This window comes from Sinocyclocheilus anshuiensis, unplaced genomic scaffold (genome assembly GCF_001515605.1).
Source record: "Sinocyclocheilus anshuiensis isolate Anshui unplaced genomic scaffold, SAMN03320099.WGS_v1.1 scaffold1239, whole genome shotgun sequence".
Classification (NCBI taxonomy): Eukaryota; Metazoa; Chordata; class Actinopteri; order Cypriniformes; family Cyprinidae; genus Sinocyclocheilus; species Sinocyclocheilus anshuiensis.
The window spans coordinates 1,159,998-1,183,273 of record NW_015540949.1 but is presented as its reverse complement, the minus strand read 5'-3'; the positions used below and the strand labels follow the sequence as shown (position 1 = coordinate 1,183,273).

General features: G+C 36.3%; 1 protein-coding gene across 1 annotated transcript; it reads right to left on the bottom strand.

The window, feature by feature from the left end:
- Window positions 1-12,381: 12,381 nt before the first annotated feature.
- LOC107689901 (GTPase IMAP family member 8-like) lies at window positions 12,382-21,084 on the bottom strand. Its single transcript, XM_016488080.1, has 5 exons — window positions 21,057-21,084; window positions 20,195-20,896; window positions 18,241-18,948; window positions 16,244-16,854; window positions 12,382-12,552 (listed from the first exon to the last, which is right to left on the bottom strand). The coding sequence occupies exons 1-5, from the start codon at window positions 21,082-21,084 to the stop codon at window positions 12,382-12,384; spliced, it is 2,220 nt and encodes a 739-aa protein (XP_016343566.1).
- Between the last annotated feature and the right edge of the window lie 2,192 nt (window positions 21,085-23,276).

The following is a 23,276-nucleotide window of genomic DNA, read 5'->3' as shown; positions in this document are numbered from 1 at the left end:
TCAAAACAACCCAACCGCTGGGTCAAAACAACCCAATAGCTGGGTTTGTCCCTTTTTAACCCAGCGCTGGGTTATATTTAACCCAGCATTTTTTAGAGTACTCACCCCCATGTTGTTTCAAACCTGAATGACTTACTTTCTTTTGCACAACATAAAAGAAGGTATTTTGAATAGCCTACTGTTGGTAACTAAGCTGTTTTGGTCACTAGTCATTTGGTCACTTTCATTGCATGAACAAAAAATACTGAGATGTTTCTCAAATTATCTTCTTTTATGTTCCATACTTTATGTTAGGCCATTGTAGCCTAAACATTTAACATAATAGCTTTAAATTATCTTTAATTTCACAATCAAATTAGTTTGTGATTAATTAGATTAATTAATCATAGCACCCTGTAATTAATTAGATTAAACATTTTAATCAACTGACAGCCCTAGATTCTATACATAAAACATCACAATTTAACACTAAACAGGTAACACTAACTAGAATGGTTAACACAAGTATAAACCTTATTAACTATCACCAACAGCTGTATATTCTCCATAAGCCTTCATTTTATGCTAAATTTCATTTAACACCTATATAATTAAATATTCATGTTCAAGAGTCCAACAAACAGTGATTTATATATAAACATAAATTGTAATTGCAATAAAAATGAATAAAAATACATTTTTAAAACCTAACATTAAATTTATTTTACTTTTCAGTGTGTCTCCCTCCTGTCTCCCACTTGTCTCTTTCACCCACGTGTTGTCTGCCTAATCTTCGTCATTCTCTCCCCTCTCTTTCTTTCATCTTTTTAAAGTCTTTCTTCCTGCTCTTCTCTCTGCCTTACTTCACATCTATCTGTATTCTCTCATTACTAGGATTTCTTTTCTAAACACTCAGTTGGCAGAGTTTTTGTTTGTCGCCTGTTTGTGGCAAATATATTAAGTTTTCTTTTGCAACTCTCAAACAGTTTATGCTTTTTAAACACAATGGAAGCAAGTTTGTCACACAACAAGTGACTGTGATCGGGTAATTATCCTGGATGGTGACTGAAGTGACTGTGATGAATCCCTGACAGATCTACCTGTGACTGTGGTTAAACGAAACGTGGATGAAACACTATAAACCAGATTTTATCTTGAAAAACATCTCAGCATAATTTTCCTTCCTGTTTGAGGGTAAACAAAGAGAGATGTCTCTCCATTGTAAACATTGTCTCACTTTTTTCATGCTGTTTTTCATCTTTCACTTCTGTGCACAAGCTTTTATTATTATTTTAAACCAATATTTTTTGTTAATTTCTTTATAATGTTTTTTTAATGAATATCTTATGTTGTCGACATCAAAGGTTTTACATCCAATCAATAATAGTTTAGTTCAAATTCATCTGTAACTTAGTAGAAGCAGCAAAATTAGGGAGATATGGTTTTGTGCAGTGAAATTGTCATTTCAATGAATGAAGGAATAAATAGTCAATTTATTCTTCTTTTCAATACAATATCTTGTTGTCTAAATGACAAACTGTCATCTGGAATAATGCTTAGACACCTAAAAGGGGGCACAATCAATTTCAGTTGTAATACTTTTAACTTTTTTAATTAGCAAAAACCAATTCTGAAAGACTTTTTATTTCAGCTTCCTCTAGATAAAAAGCATTTTAAATGAGTTAGGTTTGTAATATTTAAAAAGCTATTAGTACTTTTCTGAGGCAATTTTCAGCCTTCTCTTTGCTCACAGTCATCTTCTCACATCTCCTTCACTTCATTCTCTCTCGTGTTTTTATTCCCACTAAAGAAACGAGCTGATAGGTAGAGGTGAGGATAGAAGACGCAGAACAAGGGGTGTGCAAACGAGGGAGAGAAGGGGCAAAGTGATGGAGGAGAAAGGGGGGCAGGCGAAGGAGTGAAGAAAGAAAGGAAGGAGAGATAAATCACATTGTCACAGAGTTTCCTGCTGTCTGCAGATGACTGATTAAGTCATTCTCAGAACCACAGCATTGGGGCCCTCAGCATGAGCACCATCTTTCCCCTGCATTCTTATTATCGTCTCCATAATTTACTGCTTATGCGTATGTGTGTGCGTGTGTGTGTTTTCTGCACCAGACCAATTGATTGCTTCGCCCCTTGCCAAGCAGAGGGAAATAAAAGATTATTTCTGAAATCATATTTACACAGTTTACCTGGTCGCTGATCAGCTTTTATGCTGGAGGAGACTTTTGAAGGCTGTAGTAGTTGAAGGCTGGAAGAACACCTAAAAAAATAATTTCCACATGCAAAGGTGAAGCTTTGAGGTTGAGCCTTGGTATACTGCCCTTTCTGCACTGGCCTGGTTTTAAACTGAACTGGCAATATAATTCAGCTAAAAGCTCCACTCTCCTTAACACCTTTCAGTGGAGTCATTGGTCAGAGCAGACAGCACTGGTCCTGTGGCCAGCAAAGACATGTTTATAACAGCCCGACTGAATGCATTGTCACAAAGAAACAAAGCCTTTCCTGGTGAGAGATTATGCTTCAAATGCAGCACTGGAGAATTAGATTACTGTAGTGTCAAGGTGGATAAAAACTGTGCTACTAATGTTACTTTCACTTTAGAGGTCTCATCTGGGGCTCATTCTGACATTTTTAGACAAATTTAGACAAAAATACAGTCATTTATAGAAAACATATGGGCTAGTTGTCAAACTTTTTATTCAATTGCATATTTCTCTGCTGTTGGCAAGGAAAACTATGTATGTTTGTTGTCACATTGGGAGCCTGCTTTTAAACTGCATATCTTATTTAATGGCTAAATTTACGCCTAATTTAAACAGCTTGTATGAAACAAATGAAGATATTGTCATTTTATAAACAATATTTAGACAGTTTTGAACTAGATGTTTGAAAACCGATGTCAAAACCACTGGCATAATCCAAATGTTGTTTCAAATGAACCATAAACTTGGTGACGTGTGTGTCTACAATCTGTCATCTGGGAACATGAACACTGACACACACAGACAGACACACAATGCCTTTGAAACTTCTGCCACTGTGTGTGGCCTGATTGTCTGCCATTCGACACATTATATGCTGCTTTTCAAAGCCAAATCCTTTTCATCTCTTCCATTCACTCATTCTCCATCTCTCTCTTTCATTCTCATCCATTTCTTTTTCCTTCTATTCAAACGACTCAAAGATATTGTAATTTCACAGAGATTTGGCTGACCCTGGCAGCCTTTAGGGAGGCAAGAGCCAATGTTCTATGGCGGATATTGAATTTAGACGTGTGGAGCTCCACAGACTGTGAGGGTGAAAATAGCTCCCCACATCTCATTAGGCACCGCGATCTGGATCCAAACACTGAGCTGATAGAGCCAGTGAACGCATCAGAAAGGTTTCCTTGATACCCATACGCTTTTTACATTCAGGTATCAGGATCATCTCACAGGCAAAATGTGAGAACAGAAAAAACACGTTCATTTTCAGAAATACCAGAACCGAATGACGTTCTTCACTGCACTAAAATATAATTCTGACAGAATAGGCACTATAAATGGACACATCTGCATCTATACTTGGTAGCTTCTGCTGAAGAACAGTATGTATGTTATATTAATTATGAGTAAATTAAGCAAAGAATTAAAACTTGATGAAATGTCACACAACAGGACACAGCAATATAGATATAGATACAATCCACCTTCATATAAAAGGTATTTCAAGCTTCTGGAACTCATTACAGATGTGTTTAATATACTGTACTAAAACTGAATGTTCAGTATAATTAATAATTTATTACCTTACTAAATAATATAATGGTAACAATTTATTTTAAGGACAAATTCTCACTATTAACTAGTTGCTTATTAGCATGCATATTACTAGCATATTGGCTGTTTATTAGTACTTATAAAGCATATATTAATGTCTTATTCTGCATGACCATATTTTAGACCCCTTAATCGTACCCCATACCTAAACTTAATAACTACGTTACTAACTATTAATAAGCAGCAAATTAGAAGTTGATTCAGGGAAAACTCATTTCATGAAGGTTTTCTCTAGTGTTACCAATATAATTATTTGTGATCAATATCACAACGTGACAAAGAGTTTGCTACTACCAAGGTTTCCTGTGGGTAAATATTATAGCAGAAGTTTGTGTCATTTCCTGAAACACTAATTAAACAGTGTCACAACACCACTGTTAAAGCACGAAACATAATAAGTGAAATTACAGTGCAAATGATTCTTATGAGCCGCTTGCTTCGTTTGATTAATGTTGTTTAAAATATTACTGAGGCTTTGGATTGCATTTAAAAGACTCAAAACAATGTCTATACAGACAAATTGTTTTAAATCGATCTATTATTGAAATCATCTCATCATTTGGCAATGTAATTGCACCAAATAGTCCCATTTATTCCTTAAAAGCACAACGTTAATGGCACTAAAATTGGAATTCAGTTCCCATCTGTAGTTATGACATCCTCTGTTTATCCTCACAAGCCTGAGACACTGCACACATAAACAGTTCGAATTATTACAAACTTGACTGTTGTGAAATCTAATTCGCTGTCAGATTTACATTGCAAATTGTAATTAATCTACAGATTATACAACTAAAACCCCAAAGTGTATCTTTAAATCGTCTTGATTCAGTCAGATTGCTGTGTGTTTGTGCACTTGTCTCTAAAGATTTAAGTGGCATCAAGTCAGACATCTTTTTTTCAAACAGTATGTGAGTATTTCATGCTATTATGTTGTTTCATAAAAGCCTATATTGCAAAAGACTGTGTTGATAAACAGATTTAATGTCAATTTTCAGCATGTTTTCTGCTGAGTTTAGCACACTATCCAAGGCAGAAATAGGCTCTTGGGCAGACAGTATGAACACTGTAACCTGTAATACGTGGTGCTTTTGAGTGCGATGTGAAACAGTGTAGGACAGTTCAGTCCACTTACACACACGGCTGTGACTTCAAATGACATGGTTTATTACTTTAGCCTCTTTGAAGCTGCTAATGTGTCATTTTGACATGATAATAGCTGGCAGATATGACATTGCATGAGCAGCTATTAGTTTCATTGTGCCGCAGGTATTTGTGTCTAATAACTGCAGTTTATTTGTGGCGCACTGTTTGAATGCGTCTTTTTGTCCTAACTTATCCATGCAATCATCTCTCTGTCAGCCGTTCCTACGCACACTTGTGATTTAAATACCATTTCCCTGCCAGTCAAATCGAATTGAATGGAAAATCACATTAAGCTTGGTGTCTAGCTTCACACATACACAGTCTTTTGAATGTCAGTTTCTTTTCTGGTCAATACTCACTCTGCCACCATCACATCTCACTTACTCCATACTACAATACATCATGGCAGTTGTCAGGATAAAAAAAAATAATACTTCTCTTTTTCCACTCTGCTAGCCAGCGACATTTACAAAACGACCAGGCCGAATGGCCCATTCAATAGTGTTATTTATTGAGATCAATCAAGCTCATTTAAGCTTCACTCAGAGCCACAAAACTCATTTAACTTTTCTTTGGTTCCCTGAATGTCAAAGTGAACAACAACCATGCCCCCCTGTCTGCCGCTTTGCTTATGGTCTAAAAGACTTAGAAAAGCATTTAAAGGATTAGATGTCTTGGCATTCAGACAGTGCCGATGAAGAACGTCAAACACGCTTTGAAGAAGAAAAATATGATCTGAAAAATATGATACAATCTCCTGATGAAACGCCCCCATAAATGCGCACAGACAGACCCATATTTGTTTTCAGTGGTAATGAATTTTGTCGGTAATTTATGAGACAGAGGAATCGTACATTTTTTCATTTGCCATTGTTTATTGTTCTAATTAAGTAATGATTCAGGTTCGTTTTATCCATTTGACTTTTCTGTCTTGACTAGCTAGCAAACTTCTTCAAAGCCTGTCGCTTATTTTCTTTGAAAGTTACAGTGCGCTAAAGTTCTTTCTTCCAAGACTGCAAAACAAAGGCAGCTGAAACATTCCACTTCATAATTTTAGTCCGGTAGAATTAATTAATTTGCAAATGGTATTTTCCCCTAATTAAATACTTTATCTCCTCTTTCTGCCCCTGACACACATATGTCCTTCTTCTAGGATTCCAGATGGAAGAAGAAAGGCAAGATGTTGACAGCCTTGAGGATGGAATAGCTTTCAGTTTTTAAGACACGCTCAGAATGCTCATACTGAAAGTATTCAGCTTGCCCATTAACTGATGAAGAGATACAACATGGTATTATGTAAAATATATTTATTTATTTACTTTGCAAATGTCACTTTAGAAGTAATTTTACTGTGGTTTGTTTGTTTGCTTGTTTTGTTTATTTATAGTTATATATTTATTGCAACTGTGACTTTAAATTTAAACTTTATAGAACAATTATGATATCTTTTATTTTTAAACTATTATTTATTTGTATTTCATATTGTATGTTTTAGACCAACTTTTCCCAATTTAGTTTCATGTCTAGCAAGAAATCATATGCTCATTTAGTTGCCACCAAAGCTCACTCTATTTAGCTGTAGATTGTTAGATCGGTGCGTTGCCTCAGAAGCCTGTCTGAAATCACTTTTGGGGAGGTACAAGTCAACTGGCTAAGCTTTTGGATGCACCCAACATATGCTGGTGTCTGGCAGGCTTTGTTTCAGCAGTTAATGTACATCATTTTGCACATTTTTGTATTCAAAATACCTCGGAGGCTCCTCTTTGAAGAATCAATTCAACTGCAATCAGACACAGGGACAATCCTTTCAGCACCAAAGGTGAGAGACACAGCCCCTGAACGCTGCTGCACACCGGTGCAAAAGAGGATGACAAATATGTCCTTGGTAATGCCTTCAGAGTCCAGAATGCCAAATCCCCACACTAATTACGTGTCAAACCATAAGACTGACAACTCTATTAGCCTGTTTCTGTATAGCCAGAGTGTATGCGGTTGTCTTGTACAGCTGAATAGGCTGATTATAAATGCTTGTCACATATATATGCATGATTCAAGCCTTATGCTTACCTTAAAATATCTGCAGGGACACGCGTGTGAAAATATACTTTTTTTTTAAATCATCTTTCCATGCATTTTCACAGTGACCATGGGAATCGATGATGGTTACTCATAGCATTTTCTTATGTTTTCTTTTTGCCGAGTTAACAGGTGGGACAAATAAGTTACAGGGTGCATATTGCATTACTGTATGTAACATTTTACTTTTTATGTTTTCAAAGCCATTGCCAGTACCTTAGAGCAAAAAGCCAGACGGTTAATACAGAGAGCTACACAAACACCAGTTTAAACAGGGTTTTAATCAGGCTTCTCTTAATTCAACCTCTTCATTCCAATAATAGTCCTTGAGGGATACCATTAAATTGACTTTTAATGTGTGTGTTTAAAAGAGCAACGCTAAGTAAATCTTTTCTGAAAAGCTCTGCACTGGTCTGTCTGAGAATGAGATAGTGACAGATATTGAGTAAAACAGATATTTTAAACGTTCAGCAGTGAAACAGATTTATTACCTTATTTCACATCACAGTTATTAGTATTACTTAGAGGCTTTTATAACTGCTGATTTCATCTGATGTGTAGAAATAATACCTTCTGAAATGAGAACGAATACTAAGAGCTTTCATTTGGCCTGAGGACATTGAAACCTATCAACCCCTCAAGAAACCAATCAGCATCCATGAAGACAGTTCAAACAATAGTGATAACCAAGCACATTAAAATTTAACACAGTAATTGAAAGAGGAAAAGCAATAACACAACCACAGAATCGGATGGTTGACGCTACAATACAATCTAATACAGTCACTGACAAAAAACTAAGACTTTCCATTGTCCTTATCAGTCAAAATATTGTTTGCACAGGGATATTGAAGGCAACTAAATAATATACACTTCACAGAAAATAATTACTTTTGCAGTTCAGACCCTTTTGTTTAGAAGAAATTTAACAAAATAATTAATGAAACACTTCCACTTATGTAAAAAAAAAAACATGCCCTTTTTTAATGAAAAATGCCCCATAAAATATTTTCCAAAATATCTCTGGCAATGTTACTTAAGAAGGGTCTGTAGTAATTATAAAACATATTTAAATTTCCCATCGGAGAACAATTTTCCTTCAAGACATTTGATAAATATAAAATAAAAAATTATAAATGAGGGTACAACATACCACAAAAATGGTACAGCAATAGTACAAGGCTTAGGCACTGACATTGTTCAAAAAAATTGTTTTTGAATCAAGTGGTTACTGACACTCCTGCAGGACCAACTCATTTCCTTGTTTTTCAGCCCTGCTGGCAGTAATTGATATTTACTGTGAGCTGATGAGTGTTACATTGATTAGAGGCGGAGAGGGGATAGACATGTGAAGATCTGATAATGAGACAGCCAGACAGAAAAAAAATACTGTTTGTTTATGACAGAATAACACTGGAATTATGTGAGCATTCAGACACAGTAGACTGTAAGTCACATAATCCTGCATATTAACATTTCAAGTTAATAATTAAACAAAAAAGGAAGAGTTTTCACTCTACTTTTTATTTTTTAGCAGGTATTGGATTTTAATTTTAGGGAAGATTTGCGATTAGGTTTTCTAATCCTTTTGGGAGCTGCCATGATTAGCTTGGTAATTAACTCTTTGATACAGTTTCTGCCTTGAGATAGCGCTACTGTCCGTCTAATGCACTTTGTCGATTTAGTTATCCAGTTGTTGTGATGACACACATGTCGTAATCCTTTAAATCCTTAAAATATTCTTTCTTCCCCCAGTTCTAATTAAACACTAATATTTGGATTAGTTGGAGGTTGGCTGGGTCTCTGCGGAGATGGAACTGTGTGGGGCCTGAAGCAAAATATGTGCGGATGGATCTTTCAGCGACAACAAAATTATTAAATTGCGGGTTCTACGAACTGTGATGCGCTCGCTGGTGACTCTATTCCCAGAAGGATCGGTCACTGTCCTGTAATGCACTCATGGTTATTGGTTGAATGGTAAATAACACATTACATAAAGAATATGGAGTTTACCGGAGAGAAAATATGATAGTGAAGTCTTATTTTCATATACTGTCATAGAGAGATACAGACATACAATTTCATGCTGTCACAAAATGTGAAAGGTGAGAGATGTTTATTGTATCTGTCAATTTCAACTTGCCATTGGATTCCGATTTCCGTCAAATATGCATTGGCTTGGAATGAGAGCATAAAACAAATATGACACATTCTACATTCATGAGAAGAGCCACTGTCATCGTCTGACAGAGCAGAATATAAAATGTACAGCAAAAACATTCCTCGTATTTTCATTAAAGTGTGTGTTGAGTTTGAACACCTTGTCTAGGCTGAATATACCACTTGTTCCTGATGTAATTTAAAGGCTGTTACATCCAAACAAATGGAAAATACACTGAGGATTGTGGTGTTTATGTCTTGTAAAGAGAGAGAGACAGATTGCCACAACATTCCCAGTCTGTAAAAACAAATCTCCAACAAGCAGAAAACATTACAGTTGTAACCCTGCCATGCTCTCTCTTTGGATTAAGATGGTGCTCAGTTGTGCATGTGTCTGTATTTTAAACTGTCTATGATAAATTGCATTGTAATTTGACATCTAACACATAGCGAGAGATGGGTCCATTTTGTCTATATCGAGCTTGGCTTGTGATGGATGGCTGGTTGATATAATTGGTTTCAAAACTCCACTGACCATTCACACGCATGAAAGAGTCAGTGGGGGTATTTTTGTGTTTTTGTCGAGGTGTATCTGTGACAGAGATTCTCTAGGGGGCTGGAGTTAAACCAAAGACTTGTCAGTAAAGTTCTTGGAGCATCAGCTCTCTTGCACTCCTCACATGCTGCTGCTGGTTACTTAGAAGAGCTTTCCTGCAGAGAGGAGAGACGGAGCAAATCCTCCTGTCAGAGCTTCGATGTTTGACACAGTTTCGTTTCAGAGTGCAACACAGAGCACAAACAGTCTTGTACATTGGGAGGAGGGGAAACTTTTGAGGTTTTGCTCATTTACACAAAAGCTTTGAAATTTGGCCTCAACCCTCTTTCACATGTCAGCAGAAGAGACTTATGTCTGTTAAAAATAGCCTATAATTCAAGTCAGATACAATTAAACTAGAAATCCAGAACATAATTCACTTGACATACTCTATGGTAAGATTATCAAAGATGCACATTAATAGATGAAACTATATACCAAGCACACTGGACAGTCACTGGCTGCATCCCAATATGCATACTTCCCTACTAAATAGTAGGCAAAAAATTGGTATCAAATTCAGTATGTCAGTATTCATTAAACAGTAAGCAAAAATAAGTGACTTAACACTTCAGATGAGATTCTGAAGTTAGCATCCAATAGACATTTTACTATCCCATGAGGCTATGGGAGAGGATTTGTGAATGGCAATGAAGCGACACAACTGATGATAGTAGGTCACATGACAATGACATGACAAATGTATGTTTGAACTACATTAATACCACACACATTCACACTATTTTAATGGACATGAAGTAATTGTTCAAGGAAGAACTCACTCAGGCAATATTCGATTTTGGATGTAGTCGCTGTATTATGAATCATTCACTCAACCGATTTGTTTAAACACTGATTCATTCAGGCACAAAACAAGTCTTTCTGAGTGAGTCATTAAATCATTCACTCAACCGTTTTGTTTAAACTCTGATTCATTCAGAATGAACACATTTTGATTTGTTTTTGGTTGTAAATATATTCATAATAAAAATCAAAAAGTAACTTGCAATATTGTGTCTAAAATGTTACCATGCTTGCAGTTTTTAAATAGCATTGATTGTAACTGAAAATGTGTAAAATTGATAAATAATAAGTTACATTTGAATTAGAATATATGATGAGTTACATTACAGTTATTTCCTCCCTTTCCCCTAGTTTCCACGTAGAACAGATATGCACTTGTCCTCATATGCCAGTGTACAACAACAAAAAAATTCCCTTTGTGTCACTAGTTTCTTTTATTCATTCAGCCTTCTGTGCTGCCATTTTCAAGGAGAGACAAGAAAACTCTTGGTTCAAACCCCACTAAACGTCCTTAACGCCAGCATCATGACTAATGCTAAACATCTCTTATTTCTTTGTGTTTCTCAGCTCTCCTCCCATTTCCTTCTGCCAGGTGCCTCCTTTTAAGAGCAGCTTTGAGGGGAAGTCTTTACAGGATTAGTGTTCTCTGTTTGAGCAGCCTGACACTTGCTGAGCAATTTCCTGAATCTCTGTGTTGAGAATGTTCTAGAAAGTTCACAGTGCTGACTACAGGATTATGCAGAGACTTGTTCCAGCCAGGAGCCAGACAACAGGTAAGCCATTCAAGATCAGCACTGCACTGACAGTGGAAATGTCACCGGAAACAGGTGCAATATGTTTAGCACCATGAATATTTTAAAACGCATTCAAAAGATGCAAAACAAAAGGTTTGTCAAGCATTGCAGCTGTGCTTTGTATCTGTAGAAATGATTTCATTCTTAAGCTGTTCTCAACATAAAAAGACAATGGAAAACTTTGATTTCAGCAACACTTTCTAGAACTGAAGTAACTGCCTAATGCACATATTTAATACACACAAGAATAACCCTTATGAATTGCTTTAATGCAAATGAACCTATAGTAAGGGAATAGTACTCCCTCTACTGAGTGAAACGACCCATGTAGCAATTATTTTCATTTTAACGGCAAGGTCAAACCATTGTGAACATTTAAAACTGTCATTACATGACACAAATTACATCACTCAGTTCTCCCCTCATTTCTCAGAAACGTATGGCTCTATTTTCAAAAGATGAATGGCAGAACAATCTCCTTTTTTCATAAAGTCGCTTGCCTTCTAAGACTATCATAACATATCCTCCTAACCATCAATCCAAGCAAATGTATATTCAAAAGGGATGAATAGCATATCTGATTTTTCAAAAGAAGGCCACAGTACCTCATTTTAAGAGGCTATTTTTAAAGAGGCCTTGGTGATTGGAGCACTAGCCATTCTTTTCATTCACACAAGCAATAACTTAGCCAGATTTATTATGCTGACAAGTTTCCTTTGCACAATTCTTTCTCCAATACAGAAACACAATGTTCTGAATAAGTACATGAGTAAAACAATACACATGAGGCCACCCAGACATGTTTTTCTCTGTTGAACATGACTCCAATGCATCAATTAATGTCTTGTGAAGTGAAAAGCTGTGTGTTTGTAAGAATATATATATATATATATATATATATATACTTTTGTTAATAATAATAATAATTTTTTTAAGGATGTTTAGATATTTCTACTCGAAAACAAAACAAAAGCACTAATTATGAAACTTGGAACTTTTCGCCTCATACAGCTGTTGTCCATTTCCATGCTCTCGACTCCCAGATGACTTCATCATCTTCACCATCATCAAATACATCATCGGATTCATCTTCCTCTCTTTGTCCCTGCATCTTCAGTCTGGTGTTTGCTCTGTCTTCCTCCACCTTCCTCCCCTCCATCACCTCCCGCAGCACCTGCATGCCCTTGTCATTGCAATGAATGGCAGAACAATCTCCTTTTTTCATAAAGTCGCTTGCCTTCTAAGACTATCATAACATATCCTCCTAACCATCAATCCAAGCAAATGTATATTCAAAAGGGATGAATAGCATATCTGATTTTTCAAAAGAAGGCCACAGTACCTCATTTTAAGAGGCTATTTTTAAAGAGGCCTTGGTGATTGGAGCACTAGCCATTCTTTTCATTCACACAAGCAATAACTTAGCCAGATTTATTATGCTGACAAGTTTCCTTTGCACAATTCTTTCTCCAATACAGAAACACAATGTTCTGAATAAGTACATGAGTAAAACAATACACATGAGGCCACCCAGACATGTTTTTTTCTGTTGAACATGACTCCAATGCATCAATTAATGTCTTGTGAAGTGAAAAGCTGTGTGTTTGTAAGAAACAAATTCATTAAGACGTTTTGACTTTAAAACATTGCTTCCAGTCAAAATACCAGTCCATAATCTATACAAAATTCTTCCTCCAATGAAAAAGTTCATCCCCTGTTGTCCTCTCACATCAAAATCCACCGACATATTTGTTTAGAACTGTTTTTGCTTGTAAATGGTGCTTGATCTTGGCACATTTCTCTCCTGATTTAGACAAGATGATGCTTTCACTGGAGAAAGTTTTTTTTTTTTTTGGATAGAGGCTGTGTTTGAAGTTAAAAATGTTTTCATGATAGATTTCTTTATTACAAACACGCAGCTTTTCGCTTCACTAAATGTTAATCGATGGACTCGAGTCCACGTTTTTATCAGCTCTTTGGACTCTCATTCTGACGGCACCCATTCACTCCAGAGGATCCATTAGTGATCAAGTGATGTAATGCAACATTTCTCCAAATCTGAAACAAACTCATCTACATCTTGAATGCCCTGAGGGTGAGTACATTTTTAATAAATTGTAATTTTTGGGTGAACTATTCCTTTAAACTGACTAAAAATCAACAAGTAAGATCTGCTTGATTTGTAATTTAAAGCTAGCACATTTCAAAAGATATAGACGTAATGAGTTTCATTTACATTCAGAGCAGATGCCCTTGTCGTGCCGGAATATTTTAAGCATACGTATTTGCAATTCATTGACATGACACAAAGTGAATATTGAGTACATCGTTAGGCACAATAATAGGCAGAGTATGAAAACTGGCAACTTTAAAAAAGCATAAACAGCTAGGGAAGTGTGATCTACCAGCCACACATCAATCCAGCAATGGGCCAAATATTATCCAGTGACAGATGAATATACTGTAAACTAAAGTGCTAGACTGGAAGACCATGCCAAGCCTTTGACACAGAAATAATAATAATAATTTTAAAAGATTTCATGACCACTTAGTGCTGCTTTACATGATTATGGTATTAAACATGCTCTGCCCTCTCACGTCTTTCCCGTCTTAAACAATCCCTCCCTAATTCCAGTCCCCTGTAAAAGAAGCCTCAATTAATTATACAGTCTTAGTTGGCCTGAGTAAAGTTGAAAACATGAATTATTCATGTGTAATTTCTTGAAACAATGTGTGTGTGTGTGTGAGAGAGAGAGAGAGAGAGAGAGAGAGAGAGAGAGAGAATGGATGTTTGAAGGGCCAACTCAGTGTTGCAAGACCAACTCTGTCATCTGTCGAGGCTTCATTCAGTCTGATTCTGTAACCTCGCTTTGTTCCTCTTTCACAGCTTTCATCCTCTTCTTTGACATTTCTCAGCTTTGCCCTTTTCAGTTTCTTCATTTTTCAAACTTTTCCCTGCCATCGTTTGTTACCTCTTTTCATCCTTTACCATGAGACAATATCTGTAACCTGCCCTTTTTGTTTTATTAGATACATTGTGATTAAAAGAGAATTAGGCCACTCTGAGTCCAAAAAGTGCTCAAACTTATTGCTCTAGGTGTGAATTGAAGGGATCGTCTACTCAAAAATGAAATTTCTGGTATTATTTATTTACCCTCATTGGCCACAGTACACTGTTTTAAGAGTGAGTTCCATATTATAGCAGCTTATATTGACCAAAAAAAAAAAAATATATATATATATATATATATATAGTCCATAATACTTTTGTAACACTCTAAAGCCATACAATATCTTTGTGAGATGAAAAGATCCAAATATTAAGTTATTCACTATATGTTCAGATTTGAAATGACATAAGGGTGAATATTCATTTTTAGAACAAATTTTGTGAAGGTGAACAAATTTTAAAAATTCAATACACCAAATGTCTCTTTAAAGAAAACTTTTTAAATACAAAAGCAAAGAAATGCAGCTCTTATTGATTAAAACCCCCCCACAGAAACCAACATCTGCTGAACAGCAATCAAATAATAGTTTATTATTCAATTCAATGGCTATACAACAAAATAAAGTATCTGAAGGTCCAGAAAAGAAGAAAGGATTGGCCCTTTAACAGATAGCCCAATGATGATTGATTGAGTTGTTCATGGATGAATCGCCCACAGAGTTCACGATCCTTGAGCAAAAAAATACCCCAGAGTGAAAATAGCCACATTGAAAAGTTCAGATGACAAAAGAAGGAAACAACTCACAAAGACTATGTACATGTGAATATGAGTGAAAGGCAAACATCCTTCCAACAGTGAATGATGAACAGGAGTATCAAAGCCGTTGGCTGTATGAAGTGCTGTTGTCTGAAACCTGCCTCATCTAATGACATTCACTTCATCTACCAGAAACAAGAGTCTTACAGTCATTATACTGTCATTGTTAGCAACAGTAACTTGCATTAGCATTACTTCCTCTTGCTGTTCTTCCCCTTGGATGTTGTTTGTCATTTATTTATTTGTTTGGTTGTTTGTTTTTGTTTATTTTTCCGTGGAAATATTGTGTTGTGGCATCTCATTTGCATATTCCTCCTGAATGTGTGCCACTTTGCCCACAGCTATGTGTTGTGCAAATGTATCCAATTTTAATATTCTCGTCGCTAAGGGGTCTGTGCATTATGGGAGTAAAGATATGGCAGTGGATTTCCTGAGGAATACATTTCCACAGACATTTCCACATTTCTACATTTTAAAAACAGAGCCTAGTGCCCTCTACATATTTCATATATAATATATATTACATGCTTGGAAAATGTCTTTTTAAAATATAAATGTGACCATATAATGTTTGAAAATCAATGTTTTAAAAAAATAAGGTACAAATAATGCACTGCAAAGAATATATATATATATATATATAATTTTTTTTATCAATTTTTTTTTTCCCCCTTCTTACCCCTTTGGCAAAATGGTTTTTTTTCTTTCTAGTTTTAAGCTTTGATATAACAAAATTACTTGAGATTTATGCATAATAAGACATATGCAATTATGCATAATATAAAATATAAAATAAAACTGAAAAACATTAATTCAAATATTTTCTGAATACAAGTATATTAATAATAAATAAGCCCACTAATAATTTCTAATAATAATAATAAATGTAAATGACACACACACACACACATATATATACTGTATATATTAGTGCTGTCAAACGATTAATCGTGATTAATCGCATTCAAAATAAAAGTTTTCGTTTACATTATATATGTATGTGTGCTGTGTAATATATACATGCATGTGTTTGCATTTATATGTACATAATAAATATACACAGTATACACACATATACACCTTCCTCCCCTCCATCACCTCCCGCAGCACCTGCATGCCCTTGTCATTGCACCCGCTGTTTGCTGCAATCATCTCCTGTATATTTTCCAGCAGCTCTGTGACCTGATGTCTCTCACCCTTGGCCTTATTATTAAAAACATGATACCTGTTTCCACATCTGTCAACAAGGCACTGCAGAGCTTCTCCCTCGCATTCAATGTGCTGCTCAATGGCTCTGTCTCCGAGCAGGTCCCCAAATGTGAACAGAACTATACTATGATCCCAAACCGTGGAGCCCAAAAGCCTCAAATGATCCTCCATTGCCTTCCGCTCTTGCTCTTTAAAGGAACAGTCGGCACGAAGGACCAAAATGTAAGCGACCGGTCCAGAAGCGGATAGAGATGCACTCTGTGTGATTTCGTCTTTATTTAGTTCAGGGGTTTGTTCTGTGGGCAGATGCTTCCACCAACCAGGGGTGTCTATGATGCTGACCTGCTGTCCTCCCACCTCTCCATGTCTCTGAACACACCGGGCGGTTCTTCTTGACCCAAACACCTGTCTGCCGAGGATGGTGTTCCCTGTTGAACTCTTCCCAGATTCTCCATAACCCAGCAGCACAAGAGAAAATTCTGAGAAATGCTTTCCAACATCTAAACACATGGGGGAAAAAAGGTTACTAAATTATCTTTAATATAAGCCACCACCTTCATAGGAACAACATTATATTGTGAATGAACAGGTCTGACAAGCATTACTTCTGTCAGGTTGATATGGGTTTGAACTTGACCTGCAATGTTTACCAGTCACATTCCTCCTCGTGCTCCCCAATCATTTTAAAATTGCGAGATACACACTCAATGAACTTACTCACAATTTTGAGTTAAATATCCGTTATCAAAATAAAAATCTTGAAAGTCAACGGTTTATGGTTACTATGGAAGCCTGATTCTGCCACAAACAAACAAATAAATAAACAAAAAGAGCAACTGCGATATTTTTGCGAATTTATATTACGGATCTGAAATTTATTTCTGCAATCTTTTTCTCAGTGAAAAGGCTTCCATAATTCAATAATCTTATTTTGATAACAAATGCTGACTTGAGGAATATGTTTGGAACGTCAAATATTTTGTAAAATGAGTTTTGACTAATACAAACAAAACTATATACTGTACATTACCATTATCAAATTACATAGTAATATACATTACTATTACTCATTATCAAATATCACATTCCCAAAACCTAAAGGCACACAGACAAGCACTCAGACTGAACTCATAATAAATAATGCAGCTTGAATGATACAGCGTTTCTGTGATGCACACTGAACTCTTAGCAGACACGGTGACGCCAAAACTTTCTCATCAAAATTGTTTTTCTAAGACAAACTGAGACCATAAAAAGCCACAAAAAATAAACTCAATTTGCAATTCGAACTCTGTATCCCTCCATCACCACAATATTGTATGTATTGACTTTCAACAAGAGTAGCTCTTATCTTCCTCGGCATCATCCCTTTGTCCCTTTTTTACTGATGTGCTCTTGTTCCTTTTTAGTTGTAAGATGCTGACTTTGTACTATCAGTACAGTTTTGCACAACCAGGAATGTGCTAGGTGCACCAAAAGGTGTATGTAGATTTTTTGCAAATGCAGTGGAAACATCATTTCAACTTGTTTATGCAGTAAATGTGTATAGCTGTAATGTGTTTTTTAACCTACATTTTACTTTTCTCTTTTATTTTTAAATAAATGTGCTACTGTGTACAATAAAGTTTGACTAGATGCATTCAGTAAAAATCAAAATCAAACAAAAAAGTCCCCCTTTGTTAACAAGTAGATAATGTGAAATGCTGAATAATAAATACAGTATAAAATAGAAAAAAAAAATCAGAAATATATTCTTAATGCACATTCTTGATGTTATTGTGAGTGATTCATCTGTGCATTTTTTCTCATTGGATATCATGTTTTACTCAGAAATGTCACATTATGGAATTAAATTGTTTCAAACTTGTGTAAAACCAGTATCTTACCCTTCATTGTACTGTCCATCTTCCTCATCTGTCTTTGTTTCTTTGCTCTTGCCTTTGCTTTCCTTTCCACTGCTTTCCTTTTCTGCTTCACCTCCTTCAGTGTCTTAAGGTCAATTTCATAATAATGGCCCCTATTTTGTGCCACCATCTTCTCGATTTTCTCCAGCAGCTCTGTGACCTGACTGCCATCATTCCAGTTCTCATCGTTGAGGACATGATATCTGTTCCCACATTTCTCAACTAGCCACTGTAGAGCCTCCCCTTCACTCTCAATTAACTCTTCAACAGTCACGTCCCCCAGACAGTCTCCATGGGTGAACAGCACTATAGTATGAGCCCACACTCTCTCATCATGAAGCTGCATGTGCTCCTCCACTGATTTCTTCTCTGCTGCTGTGAATGACATGTCTACACGCAGAGTCAGCAGAAGCACGTGCGGTCCTGGTGGACAGAGAGACATGCTGAGTAAAATCTCCTCTTTATCCAGTTCAGGAGTGTCAGCCACTGGGAGAGACTTCCACCAGCCTGGAGTGTCCACTATAGTCACATGTCTCCCATCCACCTCGCCTTGTCTTCTCACACACGTGGATGTTCTCTTGGAGATGAATGTCACCATACTCAAAATGGTGTTTCCAGCTGAACTCTTACCAGATCTTCGGAAACCTAACATTATCATCCTCATCTTAGGAATGTGGACATGTTTGAGACCTGGTAAAAACAAGATGAATTTAAATCAAATATATTTTGTCTAAACTGAGATTAAAAAGATAGTTCACCCCAAATTAACAATTATGTTATCATTCATTCACCCTCAGGTCAATCCAAACTTTTTCATTCTTTTGAAGATATCAATGATATTTTGTCACTAAGAGAAGTGAGAACTAAAGGTAATGGGCATCTACATTTCTTTTTTGTAGTCCATTATATTTCAATTGAAAGTTACAGCAGAGAGAAAAACTGATTGGTTTATTTTTTATTTGAATCATTTGACTTCATAAGGTGTACACATCAGGATTATTTTAAATGTGTTTTTGTCATTTTGGAGTTCAGTAGCACACCTGATCTCATTCACATTCATTAAATTGGAAAAAGTAGCCATGATACTCTTCAGAATGTCTCCTTCTGTGTTGCATGGGGACAACATGAGGGAAATAATAATGAGAGAAAATTGTAGGTTTTGAGTAAACTATTCCTTTAAAAATGGTTATCTGGGGCCAGATTCACAAAGCATTCAGAAAAAAAATTCTTCTTAACATTTACTTTATTCTTGACAATGAAGTTAAGAATATTTTGCATTCCCCAAAACATTTTTAAATTCCTGAAAAGAATGTTCTTAAAAAGAATAATCTCTTAAAGTTTGGATAACCTCCAACTTACATTTTTCTCGTTAGAAAAAAAAAAAAAAGTCTTTTCAGAAATTGCACTTAGAAACATTCGTAAAGGGATAGTTCACCCAAAAATGAAAATTACCCCATGATTTACTCACCCTCAAGTCATCCTAGGTGTATATAACTTTCTTCTTTTATACAGATACAACTGGAGTTATATTAACAAATGTCCAGGCTCTTCCAAGCTTTATAATGCAGCAAAATAAAGTGCATAAATCCATCATGAAAAGTACTCCACGCGGCTCCGGTTGGTTAATAAAGGCCTTCTGAAGTGATTCGATGCTTTTGTGTGAGAAAAATATCCATATTTATAACTTTATAAACCGTAATCTCTAGCTTTCACTAACTGTCCTACGCACGTTCACTAGAGAGTGGCATTCCAGCAGATAATATTTTTAATATTGATTGAATACGTCTGAAAGAATAAAGTCATAAACACTCAGGATGGCTTGAGGGCGAGTAAATCATGGGGTAACTTTCATTTTTGGGTGAACAATCCCTTTAAGAACTTTTCAGAATTGGGCCTTCTTGAGAAGATCTTCACGAATCTGGCCCCTGGTTCTTACCTTGTCGTACAAGTGGAGTCTCCCATTGTTCTTGTACTATCTTCCTCCTCTGGTTTGCTCTCATGTATCTCTTCGTCATCATTCCTTCCACCGTATACATCCATTTTCTGTCCATTTCAAAATGACAGCCACCGTTTCCCACGACCACTGCGTCTATTTTCCCCATTAACCCTGTCAACTGCGTACCGGTGGCTCTCTCAGTATTAAGAACATGATATCTGTGTCCACATTTCTCCACTAGCCAGAGCAGAAGAGACTCTCCTTCACTTTCAATGTACTTTCCTAAAGTTTGCTCCTGTAGCTGGTCTCTATATGTGAACACAACTATAGTGTGGGTCCAGACTCTCTCGCTCAGAAGTTCCAGGTGTTCCTGCACTGACCTCCTGTGCTTTTCTTTGAATAAAGCATCGACACGTATGATCAGCAGAACCGCATGGGGCCCAGGAGGACAATGAGCTACACTAAGCACAATCTCTTGTTTTTGAAATTCAGGGGTTTCTTTGACGAGGTAGTTCTTCCACCAGCCCGGCGTATCAACTACAGTGACCTGCCTTCCGGCAAAATCTCCATGCATCTTCTCACACTGGGCTGTTCTCTTTAGATGAGGCTCTGCATGACCTGTTATTAGGTTTGCCAAAGAGGTTTTCCCTGCTGCTCTGTTTCCCAATAACACAATCCTCAAATCAAAGAGAAACTGGACTCCTGCCAATAAGAGACGATGCATTCCTAATATCAAAGACATGATTTCTTGTTCCCTGCTGTCTATACATCTAGAGATGTATTGTAGATTTAAGCTTTTCTTAAACACAAAATCAGAAATGTTAGACACCAAGAATTTAAATGTGTTAATCAGGAAACTTACCAAATTCACTTGCTTCACATGTAGCCATTGCTGCACTCTCTTATTCATAACCCAGCCTAAAATATTTAGAAATAATGTCACTTTTGGTCTGAATTAGTTACCGCACCATTTAAATGATAGGAGAAGGTTAATAAAATGACTTCCATCTTCAACTTTGTATTAATGTGTTTTTGTGGCAAGATCAAGCTAATGGATGATGCTTTTAAAATGACAAGATTACCACCCCATACATTTACTGCGCTTTTCAACAAGCTTTTAGAAGCCATTAGCTATCTGAGAAAGAATGAATAAGTGAGGTGAAAAAGGAAAAAAGGTTTTACCTTTGTTCTCATCACAGCAGAAGCGCTGACAGTGAAATGAAGAATATTATTCTTGTGTGCACAACAAATATGAGAAAAACTGGTTAGTCAGGCTGAACAAGCGACTCATGACTTTTATGGAGTCTTATAAGAAGGGGCTATGTTTCCATTACATTGACCAATTTAAATGGATACATCCATTAAGAGACCCTTGTACATATCCATCTGGGATATTTTAATAATAATGATAATAGCGGAGTGAACTATTTGGATTATTTGATTAGTGATCTGGAAATAGTCACTACTTTGAGTGTGACTTAGATTAGAAGAAAATGAAAATGTATTGTAAAACAGAGATGCAAACAGTTAAGGGGGAAAAAGGGTGAGTACATTACGCGGATCGGGGCATGTTCCACACAGAAGTTCTTTTAAAGGTATTTGCTTTACATGCTGATTTGTAGTTACTTTAAGTTTTTACACTTTTTATTACCTTATATGTCCAAAACTGTAATTTTTCACACACACACACAAAAATTACATCTTGTTGCAACATTTTACAAAAATCAAGATATATGAATATATTTGGTCAAAATCCCATGTTATAAAAGATGAAGTGCTATGCAGGCTATTTAAGACAATATTGGTTGATTAGACAGCAATGCTGACCTAAACTGCAAAATATTTGCCCTCTCTCTCTTCACCGTTCCCACATCTCAAACCTCAAATACATAAAATATTACCCTTTTTAGACATAGTTTTTGAAGTAAAGTGTAAAGAAAATACTATGCAAAACTTATTGAAACACCTATCTATCTATCATCTATCTATCTACCTACCTACCTACCTACCTACCTACCTACCTACCTACCTACATTCATGTATTTACATGCTATAATTTTAAATTTCTGCAACAAGTCTCTCTCTCTCTCTATATTCTATCTTTAAATATGTGATGCTCATATTGCAGGGAATGTCTGCAGTTACACTTGCCGGCGCTCAAACAAATGTCTTCAAATGAAAAAGGAGTTTCACACTCTCCCTTGACATAGATCACAAAAGATGAATATATATGTTAGACAGAAAAGAGAATAGAAGAAATGGGCAGAGAGGTTGTGCGAGCGATGACTCATGGACAGTGTCAGCGAGTGCTTGTCTTGTTTTGATGTACAACACACAGACGCTTGAGATGGGTCAGGGACAGATATGACCATATCAGATTTCACAGAACTAGAGGGGGAATGCAGAAACCGCTTATAATCTTGAAAAGACAGACCTTGAGTGAAAGAAAGAAAGGGAGAATTATGTGGAAAGGAACCGTACAGTGAATCCTTTGACAGCACTTGGGATAAAAATGGCTTTAAAAAGCTTTCAAAACAGTATCATTTTGCAGACTTCACTAGTGTTTTTTCCATTTTGGAACTTTTTATGTAAATATGATGTTTGTGTGAGTCTTATCACATTTTATATCAAATTACAGATGATTCATATGGTCTCAGACGTCCCCTTCAGTCTATAAATCTAATTAGCACTTCCGCACCCTCAGCCACACAGGACCGATGTTTAGTTTGAAACAGAAGATCTGAGCCTTTGTTTTTCAGTCGGTACAAGCCATTAAAGTTGCATTTAGCTCGTACATCATTATCACTGTTATCGGCATCTCTCAGTGGAGGATTACTGCTAGTAAAACATGAAAAGTGAATGTTAAGAACACAATAACAGAGATTAGAATCTGTGTTTATCTCTAAGGAATTTGCTGGCTTAAACAGAGCCAACTCTCTGTTTATATGCCAATGTATCAGGTAATTGGAAAGTTCTGCTCGGCTGGAACCTGCACCGCCTCCAGCGATGTTGGTCACACTTGTTTCGCTCTCATTCTGTAAGGAAATAAAGCCTCCGTGGGTTTCGCAGCCCGAGCCCCGAT

Excerpts from the sequence above, each read along its gene's own strand:
- LOC107689901 (XM_016488080.1), bottom strand. The coding sequence starts at position 21,084 with ATGGCTACATGTGAAGCAAGTGAATTTG. Across the intron at positions 20,897-21,056 it reads ATGTGAAGCAAGTGAATTTG|GAGTCCAGTTTCTCTTTGAT; the intron begins GTAAGTTTCCTG and ends TCTTATTGGCAG. Across the intron at positions 18,949-20,194 it reads GACTCCACTTGTACGACAAG|GTCTCAAACATGTCCACATT; the intron begins GTAAGAACCAGG and ends TGTTTTTACCAG.